This window comes from Podarcis vaucheri (assembly GCF_965113315.1).
Source record: "Podarcis vaucheri genome assembly, chromosome: 7".
Lineage (NCBI taxonomy): Eukaryota > Metazoa > Chordata > Lepidosauria > Squamata > Lacertidae > Podarcis > Podarcis vaucheri.
Window position 1 is genome coordinate 27,225,330 of NC_138765.1, and position 27,095 is coordinate 27,252,424.

Consider the following 27,095-nt stretch of genomic DNA (forward strand, 5'->3'; position numbering starts at 1 on the left):
GATCTTTTTCTGCCTCCACCCCACCCGAGATCTCTCAGGTACCTTCTCATGACATGTGTGCCATCCATTTAAAGCACATTATGTCCTGCAGGGAATCCTGGGAATTCTAGTTTGTCATCGTCCCCAGGAGCTGCAATTTCCAGCACCCACAGCTAACTACAGTTTCCGGGATTCTTTGGGGCAAGTCAAGTGCTTTAAATGGGATGTGTGTACACAGCCTCTCTCAGGCACACATATGTATTTTCAGTGACAGATGGACCCACGTTGACACATTCCCATCTCTTGAGGCAAAAACAGTTTTAAAATTGTTTTCTCACCCAGCTCTGAGACTACCGAGTAAGCCAACTGTGTGGTAGGTGGTAGAGGCAGGGGGCAAATGGATTCCTTCTCTCTGACTCTTCCACTCCACAAGCTGTATGTTTTTGCACATAAACCCATAGCAGATGTGCATGTTTTTACGTGTGCGTGACTGTTTTGTGGCCTGTGTCCATGTAATTGTTGGGTTCTATCCAGTTAAGTCCCAGGGATGGAAGGATCTGTCAGTTCTGGGTCTCTTAGGCCACATTCACCACCATAACATTTAAAGCAAATATTTTACCCCTTGAGAAACAGTAAATAAAAATCCAAACTTTCTGATCCTCTGTTGGGTGGATGGATTTATATTGTGAACTGTCCCAAGAACTCGGGATGAAAGGCAGGAAAAGAAAGAAAGAAAGAAAGAAAGAAAGAAAGAAAGAAAGAAAGCTCCATTGCACAGGAAATTGCCCATCTGCTAAAAGTCTGCAGCTGAAAATGAGAAACTACACGAGAAACAAAATGGAGGGACACCCGCCACTTGCATTCAGGGGCCACACATGGCTCTCTTTATTCCATACAAAGTGGTCAAGATTACAGCTTGGGTCCGACATACAACCTGTAGGCCCTGAATGCTAGGCCCTTATTTCGCCACGCTGAGGTAGATAATTGACAGCTCTGTTGTGCATCTGTGCTTTCGTACAGAGCAGCAATGCCAATCCTTCGTAGCTTTCCCCTTTCGATCGCTGAAGTGAAGCTCCGTGTCTGGTGGCAGTCTACCCACAAAAGATACTAAGCAGCTGCGCCAGCAGCACCACCTGCAGCCAGTGGCAGGAGCCTCCACCTCCACCCCTAACTTGGTGCGTTAGATCGTCACAGCTAAGGACTTCGTTTAAAATTTAGTAGAAAGCGAAGGTAGACAAAATACAAGTGGAGTGGGATGGAAAAGGTGAGTAAGCAGCTGAAACCCACACTTGGCTAACAATGGTGTGCAACATAAACTAGATTCCGCCCCGCCCCCCCCCAATAAAAGTTGTTTTTTAGGGCATTTTGGAGGTGTGGAGGTCTGTGCTTAACCTACTGCTGCTATGACCTACATGGCCTCTGCGAGTTACTTTTTCCTCCCAGGAGGTTGCAAAGCTGTGGTTTTGAGGGTAGCCACGCAGTTTACAAAAGAATTACAGTGGTGCCTCGCAAGATGAAAATAATCCGTCTCTTCATCTAGCGGTTTTTTCGTCTTGCGAAGCAACCCTATTAGCGGATTAGCGGTTTAGCGGCTATTAAAGGCTTAGCGGCTATTAAAGGATTAGCGGCTAAAAGGCTATTAGCGGCTTAGAAAAGGGGGGGAGTGAAAAAAAATTGGAACACTCGCAAGACATTTTCGTCTTGCGAAGCAAGCCCATAGGGAAATTCGTCTTGCGAAGCAGCTCAAAAATGGAAAACCCTTTCGTCTAGCGGGTTTTCCGTCTTGCGAGGCATTCGTCTTGCGGGGCACCACTGTATGTCAAATAAAAATGGCTAAGGACATTAAGATAGACCAAAGCTCTAACTTAATTGCTACAGATAGCTCAGTTGGTTGGAGCATGGTGCTGATAACACCAAGGTTGCAGGTTCGATCCCTGTATGGGACAGCTGCATATTGCTGCATTGCAGAGTTGGAATAGATGATCCTCAGGATCCTTTCCAAGTTTACCATCCTATGGTCAAGTCATTGTGCTAGGATGGCATAGATCCAAGAGTTAAAAAACCTCAAGTATAATTTTTGGATTTTTTTAAATAAAACCTTTTTACCAAAAAATGGCCCATTTACCAGAATATTGAAAAGCAGTCTGTGTAACACCAGTTTACAGGTGAGAGTTGTGAAATTACCAACCTATAAACCTACCTTCCATCTCGCATAACTTGGTGAAGAGAACGATTAAAGCTAGAATGATTAAGCATTATAGAAGAACAAGCCTGGCAGATGAAGAGTCAGCATGGCTTCTGCAGAGAAAAGCGCTGTCCCATCACCTCTTGGGCTTCTTTGAGAGTCTCAGCAGGAAGATAGGGGTGATTCAATGAGCATTTTGGTCTTCCAAAAAAACCTTTGGCCCTCCAGTGGCAGCTGTGGCGTCCCCCTCCAGGGCTCTGGCCCTTGTGTAATCATGCTGTTTTCTGACCTGATTACAGAACTGAAAATAAGTTATGTTTATCACAATATGGAAAATGCAAGGTTTTTTGTTTGTTTATAATATGACCTACTTTTATCATTCAAAACATTTTGACTTTCCAAAAAAGGGGGGGCTGTACTTGGGGGCTGGGCAGGTTACTTGAAGCAGAGAAAGGCTTCTCCTGCCCCCACCCCGTAGCCTTTTGCATGTAACTCTTATTAGGGCCTCCATGCTTATCTTTAACTTGTCTAGTTCCGACATGCAGTTGCGACTGAGAATGGCAATGCCATTTCTGCTAGCCAAAGTGTTGACCAATGAGAAGGCCTAGTGGTAAGGAGAGAACAAGGCTACTTTGGCTCAGAAATGTCTGCAAAGAAGGTTTTTGTTTTCATTTGGCATCGTCTTAGAGCTCAGACCTCTTCCCTCACAAAATCACCACATGGTGGGAATGCTAAAAAGCCCAGTTCCACAAATCCCTCCTCCACCAGAGGCTGGTTCCACATTCTTGAATCCTGCATACCCGTAGGAGACAATTCCTATCAAATCCTTCAGCACAAAGAAGTGTTGTTGTCTAGATCCCATGAAGCTCTAGTGTGGTCTCTAGAACCAAACGGCTCCTAGTTAACCTGTGCTCTAGAACATCCTGGTTGGGCTCCACACCTTGGAAAGCAGTGATCTCATCCCTTCATCTAGAATACGTCCTTGAATTTGCTGTACGTAAATGCCAGTGATGGAATAGTACATGGCTGTATGGGACAACTCAGCAGATGGAGGAAGAGGCTCATATCACACAGATTGTTCTGTACACCTCAACCCTCCAAAGACCTCTTGTCACCAAGCAGTAGGCAGTCTGAAAACTTGGCATCTTGAGAACTGAACCTGGGGTCCCTGTGTTTGGGTTAGGTGTCAGCAACAGGCATAGTCAGTCTCTGCTCCAGCGATTTGTAGAGAGGGGACTTCAGGAACCTGGGGTAGGAATCCCGGTGCATGAGAGCATAAACTTGCGCTTGCGCCTCATCAAACATGTGAGCGCCGGGTGACGGCAGGGAGTTGTTGATGGTCTCGCGCACTGCAGCATCAATGCTGACCTGCAAAAAGAAGCAAACACACACACACACACACACACACACACGGTGCTGTCTCAACTCATTTTGGCAGAATCGGTTCTGGAAAAGAGGTGGTGTGCAGGCAACTCATCTCTGCATTTCCTGGAGTAAGGATGTCGGACGATTCCATCAAAAATGGAAAGAAGAGTAGAAATTATGGATGCTCACTTATTCGACTCATGTCCAGTATGGAAATCAGCACTCACTGTTGTTGTTATCAAATTATTTCCTGCATTTGTGGAAATCGCACAGGTCCACACACCTGCAGTGCAATGGATGAGCCTCACCCTGGGAAAACCACCTTCATGATCACGGTGTCTTAGGCAAATGGTACAAAATAGATTATGTCACACCCACCTGCCATTTGCAATATGTTCCCTTTGCACTGAAAGGATCAGAATGGAATCATGTAATGGCAACATGGTTTATGCAATTAATTATGTAAGTTGCATAAGTTCACAGCTAGGGCTGATGGGATTTGTAGTTGAACAACATCATAAGGGCCGCTGGCTACTCACGCCAGTCTTAGGTCCTCATCACCTGCAGTTTGCATTTATTTATTTTAAATTTGTGGACTGATTGAACCGTGGGTTCCTTTTCAGCCAACCAAAGTGTGCTTCCAACAGATTGCCCGATTAACTGTTGGGAATAGCAGTGATTTGTTCATTCCCCTAGAAATGCCACGAATCCAGCAAATCTGAAAAAGGAAGAAGAGTGGCTGCTGCAATGCAATGCTCAGCTTTGGATAGCTGCTTCTTGTTCCACTGCGTCCCTTTCCATAGTTCTGCCTCCCACACCCCAATCCTGACCCAGCCTACCTCTTTTGGGGAGAGGATGGAGATGTAATCCATGTAGATCTTCTGGGCTTTCTCCGAGATCTGCTCTGGGCTCTGCTCCCTTTTGAGGTCCTCACAGGCGAGCCAGAAGGACATGTTCTCTTCGCTGTGCTCAGTCTGCAGGAACTCCATGAATATGCGCCGGCCGGCTGGACTGGTCAATATGGAGTCAAAGGACCATTGCCAAGAGGCAGCTTCTTCCGCTGTGAGCCTGAAAAGCAAGGGGTGGGAATGGGAGGGTCTGCTCTTTCTTCCTCCTGCTCTTGAGGCAAAAGGTACAACTCTGTATACTGTTCAGGACACAGCAGCTGCATACATGTCATAAATATAAAGCACATTTCACCCCACAAAGAATTACAGGAACTGTAGTTTAAGAATGCTGGGAACTGTAGCACCGTGAGGCATAAACTACAGTTCCCAGGTTTCTTTGGGGGAGGGATTTGTGGGGATTTTAAGAATAGTAGGAAAGGATATACAGTGGTACCTCAGGTTACAGACGCTTCAGGTTACAGACACTACAGGTTACAGACTCTTCTAACCCAGAAATAGTACCTCGGGTTAAGAACTTTGCTTCAGGATGAGAACAGAAATCGCATGGTGGCGGCAGCAGGAGACCCCATTAGCTAAAGAGGTACCTCAGGTTAAGAACAGTTTCAGGTTAAGAACGGACCTCCAGAACGAATTAAGTTCTTAACCTGAGGTACCACTGTATTGAATAAGTTATCCTTCTTTCACTCACGCTAGTAAGTGATGTAGCAGAGCAGATTCCCCTCAATATAGCTGGGAGCTCGTTTGCAGCTTCATTTGAATCTCTTAGTTAAGATTATTCCTAGTGCCCCCTTTTGTCCCTTTTAAAAGAATAAAGACACAAGAGTCTTTCTGAGTAAAGTAACAAAAAGTTTACTCACATTTCAGATCATAATTTGATCCCTGAAAGGCAGGCTTTACTTGGTAATTGCACAAACAAACCGTGAGTTTATCTCATATGGAGACTGAACTCGTGCTGCTGGCTGAGAGCCAGCAGACAGCAAAATTACATTGAGATAACAAAATGGCTGCAGGAGATCAACATGGCAGTAAAAGATCAGGCAAGACATGAGAGAGAACAAAAGACATCTGAGAAAATGACTACATGACTCGGCTCTTTTATGGCGTCAGCCAGAGCCATGTCCATCTGCCAGGTCACATGCAGGGAAAGGAGGCTCCAGGGACCAGTGGAACAGGAAGTTACACTGACTGGATGTCCTCCTGCTTGTGCCCACTCTAGGGAAATAAGGAATGTTGCATTTGACTGTACTAATAGATTACATCCAACAGGAATATGCTTTAAATGTACAGCGTGGACACAGCCATCATGACTGTTTGCCACTTGCAAGAAATCAGTCATTCAGCATGGCAGTCAAAGGTGGATCTCAAAGGGGTGGGAGTAAGGATCTAGTCAGCTTGTCAGCTGGATCTAGTCCTCTGCTGGATCCAGTCCCCAGTCCATGTGATAACCTTATCCTCCACAAATGTGTCTGGATCCTTTTAAAGCCACTGAACAACATATGCAGCAAGGTGCACGGTTCTCAAAAGGTATCATAGCCACCTTCTTAGATCAGGAATTGGCCATAGTAAGTTCAGGTACTTTAGCCCACCTCTCCTCCAGGTTTAATGGGCTTTCCAGGTTGGAGATGCTAGACACTTTACATCCCACACCGTCTCGCCGCCTCTTCCTTGCCAACCGGTTCCTGCAACAGACAACGCAAGGAGAGCATTTTTCTGCTGGCCAATGGAGGAACAAGGCAAGGCAAAAGATCCCTGCTGGTAAATATCATCTCTACTCAGGACTGGTTAGTAGGAGGTATTTGGACTTTATAAGAAATGGGACTTGGCAGAGCCGATGTGGCTTTAGCATCTGTAACTGGGACTAAGCAGCTGTGCATCAAAAGCATGGTGGCTAGTGCCCATTGGATCTGATAGGACAGAAGGCAGGGGTGCCACAGTAGGTGGCGCCAGAGATAATGACAGGTGGTGCCAACCAACTCTACTTTTGCTCCCCTCTTCCTTCCTGCTGAGCTCAACAAGGGCAACACTGAGACTAAGCAAGAGGAAGGTGGCAGGGGGTGGTACCCCCTGGGCTGGTTGCAAATAAGAAGGCAGGCAGGTGGGGCTGGCTGGAGGCAGACTGAGCTTGGTGGGGCAGAGCCCCATTTGCCCTAATGGACCAGCCTCTGCTGGTCAAAGGTAGGTTTTGAGAAAGGGCTATTGGAAAGGGTGGAGAGAGGCTGCATAGACTGGAGTGAGGATGGACTGAGTGGGATTTGGGTTCTGCCTGGAGTAACAACATCCAGACAAGCTGGGCTCCCACTCAGCCCTGCAGAGGCATTTACCATGTGCAGCAACTGCAGCAGCACCAGCAGAAGCAGCAGTGTCTGTGACGGCAGCAGCGACACAGGCCTCTCCTCGTAGTCTCTGAAAGCTGACGGCCTTTCACTGGGGAGCTGGATTCCATTACCTTGGGAGGGAATGGAGAGAAGAGACCAGGTGTGTTTTGTATTTACTGCACTGCATTTGTCTCTCACCTTTGTCTCCAAGGAGCTTAAGGTGGTGTGCATGGTTCTCCCTCCCTCCATATTTAATCCCCACAGCAATCCTGAGAGAGGTAGGTTAGGCTGATTGGCCGTGTTTGGCCCACGTGACCCAGTGAGTTTCATGGCCAAGTAGGGATTTGAAGCCTGGTCTCCCGAGTCCAACACTCTAACCACCACATCAGTGGATTTTCACATCCTCAAAAGCTTCAGACAGATTTTTGCATGTGTACAGATCTGCGTGTACCCTGTAATTCTGCAATTTCACTGCATGCAGATACCAGTTCATCACCCTGAGTAAATACATCCGGTGTTTCCTCAGAAAATAAGTTTCTAGCCTTCAAGACTGCAAAGGCTAAGGTACGTTCAGAAAACAGAATGCATCAAGGCTGTGGTCAAATACCTGCTCACCTGAGAAGAAGTCCCATGGATGACAGTAGGGCTTTACATCTCAATGAACATGTACAGGATCAAGCAAAATACAAAGCAGACCACTGGATGTATATTTTATAAATCTGTGCTTGAATACTGTTTGCAGAATTATGCTTGTCTCGCTGCAGATTTTTATTTTGTAAAGCACAGAATACACTCAGCTTTGGCTACGGAACAGGGAGCAAATACATGGACTTTAAAAGCGAGTTGACATGATGGTAGAAAAAGAGGGCTTTAAGAGAAGAATTCTGAACTTGCTCCAAAGGAAAGACACGGATAGAGATTCTCATCCTGTCTTATTACTAATATGATAGCTACTTTCTACCAAACCATTTGGTCTGTCTAGTTCAGTATTGTCTGTACCAGATGTTGCCCAATCCAGATGTGGCAATCCAGATGTTGTTGGACTCCAACTCCCATCAGCCCCAGCCAGCCTGACCATTGGGTCAGGGAAAATGAGAATTGCCGCCTGACAACTTATTGAGGCAAGGCTGGCCCAGGACACTTTGGCACCCGAGAAGAACCACAAAACGATGCTCTTCCAGCCAGGGAACAGGTGAGAGAATATCTACACCAGGAGTACCAGGGAGGTGGCTGATTTGGCCTCCAAGGAGTGCACCACAGCTGCAATGATGGCGGCAGCGGGCAATGCATCCCTTGGAGACCAGATCTGCTGCCCCTGTGGATCCTGCCAGCTGAGGTGGTTGCCACACCTTGCCTCCTAGGTGAGCCAGCGCTGCTTTGAGGAATGCATCTTGCCCACCTCCTCGGGTGCCCTCCAGATGTTTTGCTCTGCAACCCCCATCAGCGCCAATCAAGGTTCGCTGGGGCTCATGGGAGTTGGAGTCCCAAGCAACTCTTCAGGATGGGGGAGGCTGGTTTATCGTGACTGACAGCAGCTGTCCAGGATTTCAGAGGGGTTTTTCCCAGACCTACCTGGAGGTAGCAGGGATTGTATCTGGAACTTTTTGCGTGCACCAGTGGTGTTAAGGAATAACATTAGACTACATTAAGAGAGCCAATGCCCTGCCCTACCTTTGAGGCTTAAGGTGGGTAACACTCTGCTCCGATCCTTCCCAATTCCCAGATGCCAATTTGGCTGCAAATCTTTTTAATTCAAGGGCTCACAGCTCCCATGCATCCTTTCAGCCTTGGCTATGCTCACTCAGGAAAGTGAGAGATGCTCTGAGTTAGAAGGGACCATAAGGGTCATCTAGTCCAACCCCCTGCAATGCATGAATCTTTTGCCCAACATGGAACTCGAACCCACAACCCTGAGATTAAGAGTCTTGTACTCTACCAACTAAGGATCAGAGGCACTTGATTACACTCGCAAGTTACAGAGTTGGGAGACTGAGGATTTCCTTTGAACCTGGAAGCTTTCCACAGCCGTCTCCCACTACCCCGCCAAGCGTTTTGAACCGAGCATGTGCAGAGTGCCTTTCTTCCTCGCTAGAGAAAGCCAGCAGCAGCCCGGGGGCGGGGGCGGAAGCGCTGCAATGCTCCGAAGGGTCGCTAGGGGGCATCCTGCCCTGTCCACACAGCGGGCGCCGAGTTGCTGCGCGCGAAGCGGTACGATGCGAGCCAGCTGCCTCCAGCAGACTGTCTGGTATAGAGGGGACCCCTTCCTTGCCCCCCGAGGGCTACGGGCGCCTCCCTGCTCCCAGGTCTTTCTTGATCAATGACCCCGGGCGGGAGCTCAGCCTTGCCCTAGTCCTGCAAAGCCAAGATGCTGGGGGAGCCCCCGCCGCGCTCCGCCAGCCGCACCTACCTGGTCCCACCCGGTGGCGCCGCCGCGCGCCGGAGCCTGTCGGCCACCTCGCCCGAAGCTTCGCTCGTCGCCCCTGCTCGGAGAGCGCAGCGCTTCCTGCGCGGCTCAGGCGCTTCCCTCTCTCCGGCCACCAGGGGGAAGCAGACGGCCGCCGCGGACCCGAGCGGCTGCTCCGTGCAATGCGAGGCGGGCCGGATTGCCGCCCACAGGTAAGGCTCGGCCGTCCACCCCGCCGCCCAAACCATCAACGATCCCGAGCCTCCCTCCCTCCCATAAGCTAGTCCTAGGAAAGAGGTGCTGGATCTCCACGATTTCCTCTTTCCCGGGCGGCTTCACTCGGTGCCATTTGCTTTTACACACAAAAAATCACCTGGACCTTCTATAGCTGTTAGTCAGCTGTTGCAGCTACTCGGAAGTTCCACTAAGTTCAACGGGGCTTTCTCCCAGGTGAATGTGTTAAATGTGCAGGAGGAGGAGGATATCATCTGATGGAACTGGAAGTAAGTTCTAGCCTACAAAGGGGCACTGCATAGTAGATCTATTAAGATGCTCTGGAGTTATATTTGTGGTCAAACAGAACTACCCAAGACTTGGGTCTTCAGCTGTTTTTGGACTACAAACTCCCATCATCCCTGACCACTGGTCCTGCTAGCTAGGGATGATGGGACTTGTAGTCCAAAAACAGCTGGAGACCCAAGTTTAGGAAACCCTGCTCCAGAGGTTACTGGACTCCAGCTCCCACCTGCCTCCACCAGCATGGCTGATGGATGATGGAAGTTGTATTCCATCATCTGGAGAGCCACAAATTAGCCATTCCTGGCAGAGTAGGGATGGGTAACCTGTGCTCCTTCAGATATTGTTGACTCCAGACTCCCAGCATCCCTGACCATTGACCCTGCTGGCTGGGGCTAATGGGAGTTGGAGTCCAAAAGTCCCTGGATGGTTCCCTGTTTTTGTGGTTGCATCACAGCGGCAAATGGCAGGGCTGTAGCTAAATGGTAAAGCATCTGCTCTGCGTGCAGAAGGTCCCATGTTCAATCCCCATCATCTCCATGTTGTTGTTTAGTCATTTAATCGTGTCCGACTCTTCATGACTCCATGGACCAGAGCATGCCAGGCACTTATGTCTTCCACTGCCTCCTGCAGTTTGGTCAAACTCATGCTGGTAGCTTTGAGAACACTATCCAACCATCTCATTCTCTGTCGTCCCCTTCTCCTTGTGCCCTCCATCTTTCCCAACATCAGGGTCTTTTGCAGGGAGTCTTCTCTTCTCATGAGGTGGCCAAAGTATTGGAGCCTCAGCTTCATGATCTGTCCTTCCAGTGAGCACTCAGGGCTGATTTCCTTCAGAATGGAGAGGTTTGATCTTCTTGCAGTCCAAGGGACTCTCAAGAGTCTCCTCCAGCATCTGCATGTAGGATGGGCAATGGATGCTGTCTCTAATCCTGGAGAGCTGCTGCCAGTCGGTGTAGACAGTACTAAGGTAGATGGACTGACACTCCAATGCACTACAAGGCAGCTTCCTATGATCTTTATGCTCCAGCCAAACCACATGATGACTATCCAGGAGTCTGGATGGTTGCTGTCTCCTGATGTTCAAAATCGGTGGGGGGGGGGTTAGCAGGCCCCCCAAACTCTGAGATTGGTCTTTAACAACATAAAATGTGGTCATTTGCAATTATTTTAATAGGTTAAGCATTTAAATGGGATGCTGTGCACTGGGAAACCAGTGTGCCCCTCCAAATGTTGGACTCCAGCTCCTATTTGCTGCAGGCAGCATGGCCAGTGGTCAACATTGGTGGGAGCAGAAATTCAACACAATTTGGAGGACCACAGCTTCCCCCATCTCCATCCCCTTGACACAGTTATTAGCCTACAGCCTCGTCTTAATTCCTAGAAAGAAGTCTTCTTGATTGCTATGGCGACTGCTTCATCCTAGTAAAGAGACTTGGCCTTATTTGCCCCCTAAGCAATGATGTGACCATGAATGAAAGATGGTTAAGGGAGGACTTGAACCCGAGTCACACAGAAGCCACCCCTGACGCAGCACAGCACACCAATCCTTCCTGTCTGAATTCACAGCCATCTGGGGTGGTTTTCTGAATTTGCAGTGATGGGGGTATTAGCAACGTGTTGGCTTGTTTCCTTCTTGCTTGTACAAAAAAATGAATCTGAGTTGTTTATGGATATAATAAAGTGTTTTGAGGGAAGTGCTCCCTTCCCTGTCTGCTTTTGTCATTCTTTACAGCCTTATTGTTAGCAAGTTTTCAATAATAATAATAATAATAATAATAATAATAATAATAATAATAATTAATTTATACCCCGCCCATCTGGCTGGGTTTCCCCAGCCACTCTGGGTGACTTCCAAAAGAATATTAAAATACTGTGATACATCAAACATTAAAAGCTTCCCTAAAAAGGGCTGCCTTCAGATGTCTTCTAAAAGTCTGGTAGTTGTTGTTCTCTTTGACATCTGGTGGGAGCCGCTGTGACAGCCGCCGTGTTCCGTTCGGTAAACTGAAAATGACTGATCTCTGTAGATTCCGTGTACCTGGGAGACTGCCTTGTGTTGTTTCAGACCATTGGTCTATTTGAGTCCAGTGTTGTCTACATGACTGGAACAGGGTATCCAGGGTTTCAGATGCAGAATGTTCTCAGGCCTATGTGGAGATGCATTTTTGGGATTGAACCAGACATATCCTGAATGCAAAGCCAGTGCTCTGCCACTGAGCTACATGCTGATAAGCAATTTTTTAAAACAACAACACAGGCAAGTGTGATTTTAAGGACAGGCAACCCAGACAGTCAAGTTGGGGCTTCAGGAGCACCCATCTATGCAACTATTCCACAAGCCAACTATTCAACTACTCCCTCAACAGCTGAAACAGTGTATGACTTCTCATGTGAAGTTAACCTAGAAACACTTATCTGTGCAGCTGGCGTTGCATTGACATTCAAATGACCGCTTTGAGGGTTTGTTTGTTTTACAGCCAAGCGGTATGTAAATTTTATGAAACAAATAAATACATGTTTATTACTTATGAGTATTTGTGGTGATCATGAGCAGGGGACATGTGAGTGATTGTGATCAGATCAGATTGTGTGAGCTGGTGTAGCAGAGTAGCCAAGAGACGGAGCTATGAATCATGAAGTCTCTCGTTAGAATCTCATCTCTTCCATGAACTCGCTAGGCGGCGCTGACCACACCTCTCTTTCTCTCCCTCAGCCTCAGTCCTTCCACCTGCAATATGGGGGAATAATACTTCAACTTACCTTACAGCAGGGGTAGAGAATCTTATGCCTTCCAAATGTGGTTGAATTTCAACTTTTGTCACAATCCCTCTCCTGTATCAAAATGTGTTCATTTTTGTGTGTTGTTATATTTTCATTTTTCTATGTTATTAAGAAAGTGCTACTGTGCTATTGTTTTGCTATAAAACTGTTTTGTAATGTTGGTTTGAAATGCATTGTTTCTTTGTTATCAGCCACTTTGAGGCTGGTGTGTGTGTGTGTGTGTGTGTGTGTGGCATACACATCAAATGAATGAATGAACATTGGCCCATCTAGCTCGGTTTTTTTCTACACTGGTTGGCAGCTGCTCTCCCATCACTGCCTGGAGATACTGGGGACTGAACCTGGAACTTTTGCGTGCAAAACAGATGCTCTCTCACTGAGTCATGGCCCTTTGCTCTCATTTGTGACAAATACCGTACAAAAATGTAAAAATAAGATATGCAGAAATTGAACAAATGGAGGAGGACACTTATTTTAAGGCTGTCTGTCCCTGACAGTACATGTCTAGTTTAATGAGCCACTTAGATGCTTTCATTCTAGAGATACATTGGAATGCGTCAGTCACAGCCAGGACAAAACTGGTTCATTTGGAAAGGAGGTGGGGCAGCGTTGCTGCTGGAATGGGGAAGGGGCCACAGCTTGGTGGTAGAGCATCTGCCTTGCACGCAGAAGGTTGCAGGTTCAATCCCCAGCATCTTCAGTTAGGTAAACAAAACAAAACAAAACGTGGAGAGCTGCTGCCAATCAGTGTGAACAGTACTGAGCTTAGATGGTCTAAGCCAAAGCAACTTCTTAGGTTCCTACATTCTGAAACAGCTCTGCATGATGAAGAGGCCACTGGAACGCTGTGACATTAATGCAGCCTGCTAAAAATAAACCAAAAGCCTTAAGAAAAAAGAGAGAGCCTTGCATAATACAATAAATATTTAACCATTCAGAAAATGCAAAGATGAGGAGAAATGAAATACTGTATCCATTCATTCAGGGAAGTGCCATTTAAGACTGCAAGTGGGAAATCTGCAACACATCTGATTTCTAGGGGAGGTGGAAAAAAAGATTGTGTGTGAGTTTTTCTTCTTCTTTTTCTCTTCTCTGCCTCCATCCTCCTCCCCATCATCTAGGAGTTGGATACTTTAAATATATATATAAAGAACAAGTTAAACAGCCAGTTCAGTATTGCCATGTAATATGGTCAGAATGGAATTATAAAATTCTGCAAGAGAGCTACATAATGTATATGAACGTGTGCATCTTGATACCTTAGCCCTCTTTAGATGTTATGCCCCCTCATGTGATAAGGGTGAAAGGGGAAACATGCAGGCCTTGGAGTGTAGAGCAGGCATAGGCAAACTCAGCCCTCCAGATGTTTTGGGACTACAACTCCCATCATCCCTAGCTAGGAGGACCAGTGGTCATGGATGATAGGAGTTGTAGTCCCAAAACATCTGGAGGGCTGAGTTTGCCTATGCCTGCTCTACACTCCAAGGGAAGCCTTTCATGGCAGAGGTGAGATTTCAGACAGTTTTCATGCAGTAAGCAAATTCAGACATTGTCAACCCTTCAGTTGTTTGGGACTACAGTTGTACCTCGTGTAGTGGTTGGGAGTTACTCGTGCGTAATCCTGCCCCGTTTGAGCATTGGATTGCCTGGTTAAACCCTCCGGACTGCACAGCCCATCTCAGCGTGGCTGCCCTTAGTCACTCGTAGAATCTGTCTGTGGGCATTTCTTAAAGCGCTGCCAACATAAGAGCTGTTTGACGCCCAATCGTCTCCGCCTCTCACTGCGCAGGAGTCTCCTGCGCAGGGTGGGCGTGGGCAGCGGGGTGCTTGGGCTCTCCTCACTAACTTCCAAGGAAGAGTCCTGGAGCCCCTGCACCTCCCTGTCCCGTTGCTCTCCTGGATCCCTGGTGTTACACTCATTCTCTTCCCCTACTTCCCAGCTGAGTCTCCCCCTAGCGCTGGGACCTTCTCCTGCAGAATCAGAGACCCTCTCCTTCTCCCGTGCCTCTGATGTCAGTTCCCTGACACCTCGGGTTAAATACGCTTCGAGTTGAGCGCGTTTGAGTTGCGCTCCTCGGCAACCCGGAAGTAATGGAGTGCGTTACTTCTGGGTTTTGCCGCTTGCGCATGTGCAGACGCTCAAAATGACATCGCACGCATGCGCAGAAGCGGCAAAAAGCGACACACACGTGCGCAGACATGCCATCGCTAGTTACACTTACCTCTAGATGCGAACTGGGCTCCGGAACAGATTCCGTTCATATCTAGAGGTACCACTGTACAACTCCCATCAGCCCATGATGACGACGACGACGATGATAATTTATTTATACCCCACCCATTTGGCTGGGTTTCCCCAGCCACTCTGGGCAGCTCCCAACAGAATTAAAAGCACAATAAAACATCAAACATTAAAAACGTCCCTAAACGTCCCTTCAGATGTCTTCTCAAAGTCAGAGAGTTGTTTATTTCCTTGACATCTGATGGGAGGGTGTTCCACAGGGTGGGTGCCACTACCAAAAAGGCCCTCTGCCTGCCTGAAGCTGACAGGATTTGTAAATTGCCCAGAACAGCTGTAGGAAGCCGGGTTGTTGAAGAATCCTCAACATTTCCTCTCTTGATAATGGCTGCCTTTACAGCATCCAGCAGATTAATTACCATTTCTAGGTCATTGCCTTCAACCAATTGATATAAATAGTTCAATCACACACCCAAGGGATTGGAAAACATTCTCAACCCAGTGATTTCCTCCTTGGGTGACAAAACAGCCATCTAGAATGTTGTGGTTCCTATCGTCTTTCCAAAATATAGTCAGGAAATCCCCATAAAGTGCCTTCAGCGATCCCGGGTGTCGTCGTAAATTAATCTAAAAGGATCACTAGAGACGGATAGAGAAAAGTGCTTCTTCTTCTCTCATAACATTGGAACTGGTGGACATTCAAGGAAGTTGAATGTTGGGGGAGATTGAGGACAGACAAAATAAAAGCCTGTCCCACACAGCACAGTGGGATTTGCTCCCATATGAGTCAGACATGGGCACTAGCTTTGATGGCTTGCAAAGAGGATTAGACAAGTTCGTGGAGGAGAAGGCTCTCAAGGGTTACTAACCACGAAGACTGTCTGAGGCTGTCCACCTCTGAATCCCCATTGCTTGGGATCGCAGGTGGGCAGAGTCCTGTTGCTTGCTCAGGTCCTGTTTACTGTGGCTTCCCATGAAGACATCTTGTTAGCCACTGTGAGAACAGGATGCCGGCCTGGTCCACCATCATCGGTGTGATGTACTGAAGTTCCCACCTTGGCCAGCAGGGGGATACTGTAGATAGTTTTCACTCAGGTCCACATATGCAAATAAGGGACTGAAAGTGACATTCAGTGATTGGATAGTTACAGAAAGTGGTTACAGTTGTGTTGTACTGGAGCTCTATATAAGCAGGCTGGCTGAACCCTTCAGTTCAGTTCTGTTCTGGCCTGTGAATAAACAAGAGCTGTTTGAAGAATCGCTGTGTCGTCTGATATGTTCACCCACAACTGAACAATCACTTTTTAAAAAATAAAATAAAATTGTATACCGTCTTTCTATCGTACAATACTCAAGGCAGTTTACAAGCTGAGGAAACAAAGAATGTACACCTTATAACAATCGAATGCAATACAAAAGTGTGTTAATAAAACGTAGCTTTAAAATAAGCAACCTACATCGAATAAAGTAACATTCAACAATCATTAGAATTGTATAAAATAATAATATCAGCATATAAAAATTAAACAGAAATCTACTCTGAACAATTAAGATAAATAATTTCTAAACTACAATGAATAAAACAATGGCAAGCCACAGTGCATAAAATAATACAATACAAATTGAGAAGCAGATGCTGGAGGGTGGGGCAAGGCAGGTGGAAGGAGGCCTTGCCTGATGAAGTCTCTCCCCTCACAGTTCTTCCTCCAGGCACAGCACCCTTATGAGGACTCTTATGTTCTTATGATTTCTTCCCCAGAGTGGCTGGGGAAACCCAGCCAGATGGGCGGGGCATAAATAATAAATTATTATTATTATTATTATCTTGGAAGTTTGGGTGCAGTTCTGCTCGCAGAAGATGAGTTTGCAAAGAATTAAGACAGACAGAGTGGGGGACATCCACTTTCCCAGACTGTTCCTGTAACTTTGACCTTAATCAACTTACTTCTCCACATCACTGATATTTAGATACATGGCATTTACAACCTCCTCCTCCCTCCACTTCTCTCTCAGATCTCAAGATGAGAGGTCACCTTTGTCCTCTGAGATAACAAAGGAACAAGCACAGCTGCCTTGTTCTTCTCTAGACTAGTTAGATAGACTGGAACAAGCAATTATTCCATCCGGGTTATGTACTTCCTACAAGAAACAACTTTATTATTTTCATAACTACAAGCATTTATCTTGTGTGTGACTGCAGCAAGTAAAGTCTACTCCCTAACTGAGATTTACTGGCTTTAATGCAACTCACTTTGCATACCAATAGGGTTTCAAGAGGCAATCGGACCCAGTTATCCCAACAGATGTGGTGTGAAGTACCATGGAGATTTTTTGAAAAGATTTTCCATCGTTTGTTTGTTTTTTGCTGAGAACAATGTCTTTCTTTTCTTTTTGAAACTGTTCCATTTATTTGTTACTTCTATAAACTGCAGCGGATGGTTGACAGGCCTATTAAAAGTACAAAATACAGTCCAACATTTAATCAATAAACCCAAATTATAGGCAATATAAAACAGAAACTGTCTAAAAGTCAGCCTAGACACAGCTGTATAAAATCCATTTTAAAAAAGCATAAACTCAAGCAAAGGGGGGAATAACTTGGTGCAAGGATTTAAAGCAGGGGTCAGCAAACTTTTTCAGCAGGGGGCTGGTCCACTGTCCCTCAGACCTTGTGGGGGGCCAGACTATATTTTTTTTTGGGGGGGATGAACGAATTCCCATGCCCCACAAATAACCCAGAGATGCCTTTTAAATACAGTGGTACCTCAGGTTAATTCGTTCCAGAGGTCCACTCTTAACCTGAAACTGTTCTTAACCTGAAGCACCACTTTAGCTAATGGGGCCTCCTGCTGCTGCCGTGCTGCTGGAGCCCGATTTCTGTTCTTATCCTGAAGCAAAGTTCTTAACCTGAAGCACTATTTCTGGGTTAGCTGAGTGTAACCTGAAGCCTAAGTAACCTGAAGCCTATGTAACCCGAGCTACCACTGTAAAAGGACACATTCTGTTCATGTAAAAACACGCTGATTCCCGGATTGTCCGCGGGCCGGATTGAGAAGGCGATTGGGCCAGATCCGGCCCCCGGGCCTTAGTTTTCTTACAAATTATTTAAAGGCACCAGGTGTATCCCTATCATAATGGAAAAGGCCCCAGGTGAACGAAATGGGCTTCACCTGGTGCCTAACTTTTCACTTATTTATTTATTGTTACATTTATACACCAGTTTTCCTCCAGGCAGTTCAAGGTGGTGTACGTGCCTTGCCTCTTTCCCATTTTATCCTCACAACATCTCTGTGAGATAGGTTAAGCTGATGGACTGTGGCTGACCTAAGGCCACCCAGTAAGCGTCATGGCTTAGTAGATATTTAAAGCTCAGTCCCTCAGTCCCTTGGGGCCAGCACTCTGCCACTGCACCAAACTGGTTCTGTGTCAGGTAAAAGGTAAAGGGCCCCTGGATGGTTAAGTCCAGTCAAAGGCAACTATGTGGCATTCATCTCACTTTCAGGCTGAGGGAGCCAGCGTTTGTCCACAGACAGTTTTCCAGGTCATGCGGCCAGCATGACTAAACTGCTTCTCGCACAACGAACCACCGTGATGGAAACCAGAGCGTGCCGAAACGCTGTTTACCTTCCTGCCTCAGCAGTACCTATTTATCTACTTGCACTGGTGTGCTTTCAAACTGCTAGTTGGCAGGAGCTGGGACTGAGCAACAGGAGCTCACTCCATTGTGGGGATTCGAACCACCGACCTTCCAATCAGCAAGCCATAGAGGCTCAGTGGTTTAGACCACAGCGTATCAGGTAGGGGAATCAGGAGAAGGGCCTCTGAAGAAGATCCCAAGGACCAGGAAAGTGTGTATGTAAGACAGACAGAGAGAAAGAGAGATTTGTCAAGTAACCTGCCCTGAAGCCATTTAGACAAAGGAGTGTGTGGAGCCTCAAGTCTGGGGGCCAAAAGAGCCCTCTTCAGACCTCCCTCGCTCCAACAAACCTTTTAAGTAAAGATCTTTACTAGTCTGCACCTGCAGTGGAACTGTTTCCAAACGTTTTATTGTTTGTGTGTTTTCTGGTCTCCTTTAGGAAGAAGGGCAGGCTAGAAATTTAACAACAACACCAGTTTCTTCTTGGAGACACAGGAGGTCATTGCACCTCGGACACACTCAGGACTTATTGCCAATAAGGAGTTAGCTGTATATGTGGCAGACAGTGTAAAAACACTGAAAAGCCTCTGCACCCCTCCTGGCATTCTACCTGGGTAATTGTTTTTGTAATTTAAGTTACTTTATCGAGTGTTTGGGTTTTCTTTAGGGCAAGGAAAGGAGAGCCAGAGCCTTGGCTTCCTTGCCCTGCTGCCGAACTTGTACGTCTGCCTAACTCGCCTTGACGCTTTGTCAGCTGAGGCCAAGACACTTCACCAGCTGGGGCTCCCTGTATCTCCTGGAGCGAGACTCACTCTAGCCAGGCAAAAGGAAACAGCCACGGAGGGCTGGGTAAGGAGTGTGGCCTGGAAATCATCCCAAGAGAAGGCGAAAGGGCCACAAAAACGAGCCAGACACTCAGTATGTGGCATAAGGGGAGGCTAATCAGAAAAGACTGCATAAACTGCAGCTGCACGTGTCAGAAGATGTTGCTTATCTCTGAAGCAAGCTGAGAAGTAATAGAAGGAACAGCTGTTCAGGAGAAGGCAAGAAATGTAAGGCGCCCGGGGACACGCTGGGAAGAATCGATCAGAAGCACAGATTGTAAATATAATGCAGCAAAGACTCAAAGAAGCATGTAATATATATATATATTTTTAGGTATGCGTAAACAGTAGAGGAGGATCACAAGGTGTTGTGCTCTTGGAAGGAGCACAAAAACTCTTTCCCCCTGGTGCTACTGGAAAGCAAGCAGAATGCTAAACAGAAGGAAGAAGCCCAGCAAGACATTCTACTCCCTACGGTGGGATTTACGGTACCCATCATGCATTGCCTGTTGGAGTGATGAGAGCAGAGATGGGAAGCCTTGGAAAAATGAATGATGGCACCGAAGGACTACCCAAATGAAAGGCTGTGTGCTAAGTCCTCTCTGTGGTAGCAGTGTTTTGCTGGAGGAACTACCTGCCTGGGGGCAGGGAGCATGGAATTATTATTACTATCATTATTAAGATTACTGCAGTGTGTTACATGGGGGGCTGCCTTTGAATATGGTTCGGAAACTGCAGCTGGTGCAGCATTCAGTGGCCAGTGGGTTGGACTAGATGATCCTCAGGGTCCCTTCCAATTCTATGGATTTTGGGTAGGCAGAGACTAGGCCATTGGCCCATTTTGTCCAGTGTTCTTTGCTCACAGTGGCCAACTAGTTGCCCACAGGAACCCCACAAGCAAGTCCTGAGCCCCACAGCACTCTCTCTGCATTTCTGATTCCCAGCAACTGGGATTCAGAGTCCCAATGCTTTTGACACTGGAGGTAGCTACCACTTTGGGCACCATTTTTTAAAATTTTATTTTAGATGCCAGATGTTTTCCTATTCTAAAATGATAACTCTTGTTCTCTTAAGCAGAAGCTGCCATGTTACAAATATAAAAGCCCGTCATTGTTTGTTTTCCAAAATGTCAGAGTGGGAAGGGGACAGCCCACCTGGCTTTGGCACTCTTTGCTGTTTAAATATTAAATCCTGGTTTTTTGGGGGGGAATACAGAAGCAGAATTTGAAACGATGCACTCCTTTTCATCTCCCTCTCTTCCCCCACATTTGTCTCTCTCCCCCGATCTTCACTCCCAGTTCAATATTAAATCAAATAAATGTCCCCTGCTGGGTTCAGGGAAGGACGGAGTTTCAGGCAAAGTGGCTTTTGAAATATTAAACGAAGATGAAATAGGCTGGTGTGAAATATGATTGTTCATTCCTAATGGCGGGCTTCCAGCCATCATTGGCTGTGGGCTGTTCCCCTCCTCCCATCAAAACTCTAGAGAATAATGAGTGGGGGCTGACAGAATAGACAAATTATTGTCTTCATTATTATGTGTTGATCTACGAAGTGTTCCCTTGCTTGGGTCAAAAGGATTTCTGTCACTTTATAATTACCGTAGATACTGGGAAGAGGAGAAGGGATCCCTCTCTGGATTGCTGGCCTAAGGGTGAAGGGTGGGAGAGTCTAGGCTTCTGGGATCTGCTATATATTTTTGTACTGGTGCCCTGAGAGCCATTTCTAAATTTGTGGCTCAGTATGAGAGCACAGAATCGTGGAATCATAGGATTGCAGAGTTGGAAGTGACCAGCTGAAGGAGTTGCACCAGCTGTCTACTGTTGTTGCTGTTACAATCATTATTTGTTAAATTTATTGGTTGCTTTTTCTTGCCATAGGCCAATCGCAACCCCCCCCAATAATATTCAATTAAAAGGGGGCGGGGACTTAGCTGCTAAGTTCAAGGTACTGGTTTTGCCTTTCATGAAAGAGAAAATGAACTTGTAATATCTGGATCTGAAGAGTGAAAAACTACTGGTTTATAGAATCAGGTAGGTAGCAGTGTTGGTCTGACAGAGTCGAAATAAATTAAAAAAATTAAGAATTGTCCAGTAGCACCTTAGAGACAAACTAAGTCTGTTCTGGGTATAAGCTTTCGTGTGCATGCACACTTCTTCAGATACACTGAAACAGAAGTCACCAGACCCTTATATATAGTGGGAGGGTGGGGTGGGGTTCACACCTTATAGGAATTGGTGATGTAGTGCTGTGGCACTTTCCCTCTGGAATTCCTTCCCCTCAAATATTAGACAGGCATCATTTCTGCTGTCATTTCGGTGCCTCCTGGAGACCTTCCTCTTCCAACAAGACTTTTTAGTCAAGATCTTTCCCAGTCTCCACCCCAATCGCTCAGCCTGGACACTGAGGTCCTCCTCCAAGGGTCTTCTGGTGGTTCCCTTTTTGAAAGAAGTGAAGTTACAGGGAACCAGGCAGAGGGCCTTCTCAGCAGTGGTGCCCTCCCTGTGGAACGCCCTCCCATCAGACGGCTAGGAGATAAAGAACTATACAACTTTCAGAAGACATCTGAAGGCAGCCCTGTATTGTGAAGTTTTTAATATTTGAACATACAATCGGCAGAAAGCCCAAGAAACGTTCACAATTGTGTACTAAGATGAAGCTGTAACTCAAAAGACAGTGTATGAGTGGTTTAAGTGTTTCTGTGAAGGGCGGCAAACCATCGAAGATGACCATCGGTCTGGCAGGCCCTCAACAAGCAGAACGGCGGCAAATGTCAACAGAATTTGTGAGTTATTGATGCAAGACCGGTGTTTGTCCTTCCGACTGATGGCGGAAGAATTGCATATTCCGCGTGAAATCGTTACTGAGATGTCCCACCCTCCATATTCTCCTCATCTGGCTCCACTGGATTTCTTTCTTTTTCCAAAACTGAAATCTGCACTGAAAGGGCACAGATTTTCCAACATTTCACACGTCCAAGCTGCTGCGACAAGGGAACTGAAAGCAGTACAAAAAGAGGACTTCTCCAGAAGTTTCCAACAGTTCTACAAACGGTGCCAATGGTGCATTGTATCAGAGGGGGCCTACTTTGAAGGCCTGTAAGGTATGTATGATTGAATATTTCTCACTGTCCGATTTCTGTGACCATTCACCAAATTTTTCGGTCACACCTTGTAGTATTATTATTAGTAGTAGTAGTAGTCTGCCACTGTATTGCGATTTTTTCCTGATGATTTAATTATTGTGCTTTCCTGGGTCAGGATGGCAGACCAACTCTGCGTTACAAAGATGTCTGTGAACATGACATGAAGGCCGGCAATGTCAACCCTACTGTGTGGGAATCCCTTGCAGATGACCACAGTGCCTGGAGACAAGACAGGCAGGTTGTGTATCCACAGCAGTGAGCAGAGGAGAAATGACCACTGGGAGGAGCGCAGAGAGAATAAATGCCATGGTGCATCTGCAGCAGCACAACTGGACGCCTTCATCTGCCCCAGCTGCAACAAAACATGTCCCTCGTGTATCAGTCCCTACAGCCACAGCAGGCGCTGTAACTCTCTAGCCGTTTGACTTCACCCCCAAAGGCGCACTCCTCCATTGTCTCCCAACAATGCCAACGACAGATAAATAAATTAGGACTGGGTGCCTCTGAATAGAGATGCAGGAAGAATTCCTTTGCACTTCCTGAACCAATACACCAGGGACTAGGAAGCTTTTTCATCCTGAAGTCCCCACTGACTGCTGTGCAACTTTGCAGGGCCTGCGTGCCAATGGTGGGCAGGGCCAGAGACAAAAATGGGTGCAGGGACAACTACAGCTCTTACCCATCTACAACAGGCTATATACCAGCTGCTTCAAAGTCAGAGGTTTCCTTACCCATGCCTTTCCACACGCCTCTCAGCACAAGCAAGCAAGAGGCACTATTGCAATTCAAGGACAGCCAGGCAAAAGTCCTCCGAGGAGGACCCAGAGCAGAGCCAGTGAGGCCCAGACCTAGAGAGAGAGGCCAAGATGGACATTTGTGGCCTGACTGCAGTAAACAAACTGGGACACAGCTCTCCTTCGAAATGCACACTTTTGCTATGCCCTGCTCCTGTTTCTTCTCTAGGTAAGAAGGAACACATTCTCTATGTGCCCCAAAGTCCTTGCTTTGACTTGCAATAAAATTGAAGAGAAATTCATCTGGTGGAAGAAAGGCGAGCGCAAACCAACAGAAGTTATAAGTGGACCAAGAATGAGATGGTTTTTATTTCTTTTCAGAGAAAGAGGTGATCAATCACTGGGGTAGGCCTGCTACCAACGGGGATGGATTTGCCATTGCTTTTGTTTTAAATCAAGCGCTGAACAGAGAGATGTTGTACATACAAATCTGCTGTAAACCCTGGAACAATTTGGCGGGGTTCTAATTAGAATGGCTCGAGGGAACAAATGAAACAATGCAGGAAATTATGTTGAGCCTACAGACGAAACTAGTAGGACCTTGGAGAGTGTGATGGAGATTCAGGAAACAAAGAGCTCAATTCAATCCATTGCATTTATAATCCAGCAACATGCTGCAGTTGCAAACATATACACACTTTACCTGGAAAGCAAATCTAATTGAATTCAGTTCAGTTTATGAGTTGACATGGGTGAAGTGGATCATGAGTTGATTATGGGGGAAGATTAGTTCCCCCTCGTTCTGTTCCTTCTCCTCCCTCCCAACTTCTATTGTTTTGAGGTCCCTTTATTTACAGAAGCGAGTCACTACAAGAGTACCCTGGGCACAAAGCAGTGAACTATGGTTTGTCCCACAGAGAAGCAAACAAACCATAGCCTGTTTCTCCAAAGGTTGTTTGTTTTTCAGCTCTCCTTGTCCTTTGATGCCTTTGTCCCTTGGCGGGTGTCTGGAGTGGAATAGCTGAGTTGTAGTTACAGCAAACTGATATTTGTAAGCCAACAACAAACCATGGCTTCCTCCTAAAAATCCCTCCTGCTGAGAGAAGAGAAATATAACTGTTTCTGAGCAATACAGTCCAAAACCCACAGAGGAGGGTGCAGTCACCCTAAACCAGGGTTAGGCAACCTGTAGCTGACCTGATGCTGTTGGACTCCAACTCCTGTCAACCCCATCCAGGATGGACCATGGCCAGAGATGGTATAACAACTGAAGAGCCACAGATTCCCCATCCCTAGCCTAAATGATGATGCTTCCGTTTTTAGAACCAGCAACACACAAGCTGTGGGGCTCCATGGGATTGTATGAAAAAGATGGGGAAAGTGAAACCGATCACTAGTTTTCTGCAAAGCCCTTCTCCCTACAATGCCCCATTACTGGGCCAAATGTCCATATTATCTGGTGGCTGAGGATGTCAGCCCATCTTTAACGAGGCAACACAGCCTTGTCATTTATAAAAGGGAAGAGGCTTTCCTCCCTTTGTTTACCTCCGATTGCAACGTGAGCATGGGGGAAACTCTCATTTTGAGAAGTGCTGCTTGACTCATTCAGCATTTGCATATGAACCGTCTCTGGCTACTCTCTGAAAGCTTCAGAGGCACTTCAGATTCCAAAGTGAAAATGTGGAATATGCGCCAGGAGGAGTGCGCTCAGCTCTTGCCTTTATTCTGGCTAATCAGAGTGATCTCTTGAACTTTGAGTGAATGAGCACTTGAGTGATATGATTGTCCCGAATTGCTGTTTTTGCCTCAGAAATAGTGATAGGAGCTAAAGCAGCTAACTCTGCTGTTCTGTTTTGAACTAGGCCATTTTAGGGACAAATTGCACTTTGGACTGGTGGTTTGCGCATACAGTGGTACCTCGGGTTAAGAACTTAATTCGTTCTGGAGGTCCGTTCTTAACCTGAAACTGTTCTTAACCTGAGGTACCACTTTAGCTAATGGGGCCTTGCACTGCTGCTGCACAATTTCTGTTTTCATCCTGAAGAAAAGTTCTTAACCTGAGGTACTATTTCTGGGTTAGCGGAGTCTGTAACCTGAAGTGTCTCTAACCCGAGGTACCACTGTAATGCAAAGCCTTGGGCTAGCTCTGGCTTGCTTGAACATGTGAACCCTGTGGCAAACTCCCTCCATAATGATGAGAGGGACATAACAAGACCAGGTTTGGTCTGCTTTAAAACTTGGACTGTCAGCAACACTTGAGATGTCTGAGATTCTCTGCATGTGGTAGCATTTACTAATACCCCACAGCAAGAACTTTTAATTATGTGAAAGGAAAACCTGTGACCATTTACCCCGCAACTAGAAAGTTAAGGATGTGGCATTGTGAAACCCAAATTGGAATTTTATTTATACACACTCAAGGAGGGTTGAAGCTTAATGGTTACTTTGATAAGGCACAACATTTCATTTCAGTCAAAATCACTTTACAGAAGGAATTAAGAACTTTACTTACAACTTCCACTGCAAGCCTGTTTCTAGTTAAACCAACTGGATATGAAAAGGCATTTCTATAAGAATAGCATCATGTGAACATTGCAAAAAAACAAAATGAAACCTTGCTTCCACAATCAGCAGCGAGCACACCACAAATTGCTGTGTCTACAAGAGCCCTTTGTTTCTGAAATCTGGTTTCAATTATTATTTGAGCGAATTGTTTGCTTTAGTATTTGATTCTTCCCGGAGTGCCTTGGCAAGTGAGTGTGTCCCACATGTTCCACAAAATGAATGCCATAAATCAATTGGCAGTGGCCAATCTTTGCAGCGAAATGTCCTTGCACAACCAGTTCAACTAGGAGAACATTATGTGAGCCCAGATAGAAAACAAGCAGCCCATTGCCCTTTGCAGGAATCGAAGTTCTGAATAAGAGACCTGAAAACAAACAGCATTAGAAAAAAAGAAGAAAAAGATTTGTCAAAAGATGTCATAGAATAAAAGGTGTGGGTAGGAATCCCACCACTCCTGGTTTCTATGGAGAGATGCCTGCTTCTCTCTCTCCCTTTCTCTTCTGCTCACTGTTACGAGAGAGAGAGAGAGAGAGAGAGAGAGAGAGAGAGAGAGCAGCAGCATCTCAGTATGACAATTTTCTTCATCAAAAGGGCTCAGAAATAATTTAGGGACTGCCTGCCTGCAGATTCAAATCCTTTGGAAGAGAGCGGTATTAAAAATGGATGCATCAGCCTTTGCTGCTTGGGGGTCTTATAACAGTCCAGTCCCTGGTCTCTTTGAACTTGACAAAGAGCAAATGATAAAGAACAAATAAATTATACGTCACCAGACTGAATCTGGATTCCAAAAAGAAAAGCTTCACACTTCTTGGAGAGTTTTTTAAAAAAATTGATTTCACAGCATTGATCCCCAGACCTTTTGTCAAGAAAGGCTTTCAGAGCAGCTGACAAAAACCAGTTCTAAGACAGTTCCTGCGTCAGGCTTGGCATCTAAAAAGACATGACACGTGAGGAAAAAGCAACTGGAGGGAGGAGGAGAAAGCAAACTCGAGCACCAGGTTGTAAAAGTTACAGTTTGTAAAGTCACCAGTGATATCAGAGGTGCCTCTGGCTGCATTTGGGAAAGCACAGTCCCTCCCCGAAGCAGCCCCACCCCCACCCCACCCCAAATGATCAGATCCAGGAGCAGAGTTGGCGACGACACCCAGACAGTTCTTCCAGACAGCTGACCTGATGGCAGCTAGAACCACCATATTTTGTTAATAACGTCAGTCAGTTCCAACAAAACTTGTGGAGCGTTGCATGCTTACCTCAGTCACCTATCAGGAGAAAACTTAAACAGGGGCACTGCCATATAACTGAATCATTGAGGCTTAGAATCAGAGAATTGTAGAGTCATCTAGCCAACCTCCTGCAATGCAGGAATCACAGCTAAAGAATCCCTGACAGCTTCAACTATCTATGACATAGCCTCTCCATGCCTGAGTGGCTGGTGGTCTAACATTAGCACCACTTCTGTTTACATAGCTGAGAAAGGAGGACCACAACTTGGTAT

At 46.3% G+C, this 27,095-nt stretch overlaps 1 protein-coding gene across 1 annotated transcript; it reads right to left on the reverse strand.

Moving 5' to 3' along the window:
* Positions 1-1,799: 1,799 nt before the first annotated feature.
* On the reverse strand, positions 1,800-9,257 carry LOC309537305 (regulator of G-protein signaling 17-like). The gene is made up of 5 exons (XM_082232144.1): positions 9,160-9,257; positions 6,759-6,883; positions 6,024-6,116; positions 4,369-4,597; positions 1,800-3,532 (listed from the first exon to the last, which is right to left on the reverse strand). Exons 2-5 carry the CDS (start codon positions 6,878-6,880, stop codon positions 3,344-3,346), a joined length of 633 nt encoding a protein of 210 aa, XP_082088270.1. The 5' UTR covers positions 6,881-6,883; positions 9,160-9,257; the 3' UTR covers positions 1,800-3,343.
* Positions 9,258-27,095: the final 17,838 nt, after the last annotated feature.

Coding starts and splice junctions, on each gene's coding strand:
- LOC309537305 (XM_082232144.1), bottom strand. CDS start 6,880: ATGGAATCCAGCTCCCCAGTGAAAGGCCGTCAGCTTTCAGAGACTACG. Junction 6,117..6,758: donor TGCTGCAGTTGCTGCACATG/GTAAATGCCTCT, acceptor TGTCTGTTGCAG/GAACCGGTTGGCAAGGAAGA. Junction 3,533..4,368: donor CCATCCTCTCCCCAAAAGAG/GTAGGCTGGGTC, acceptor TTCTTTTTGCAG/GTCAGCATTGATGCTGCAGT.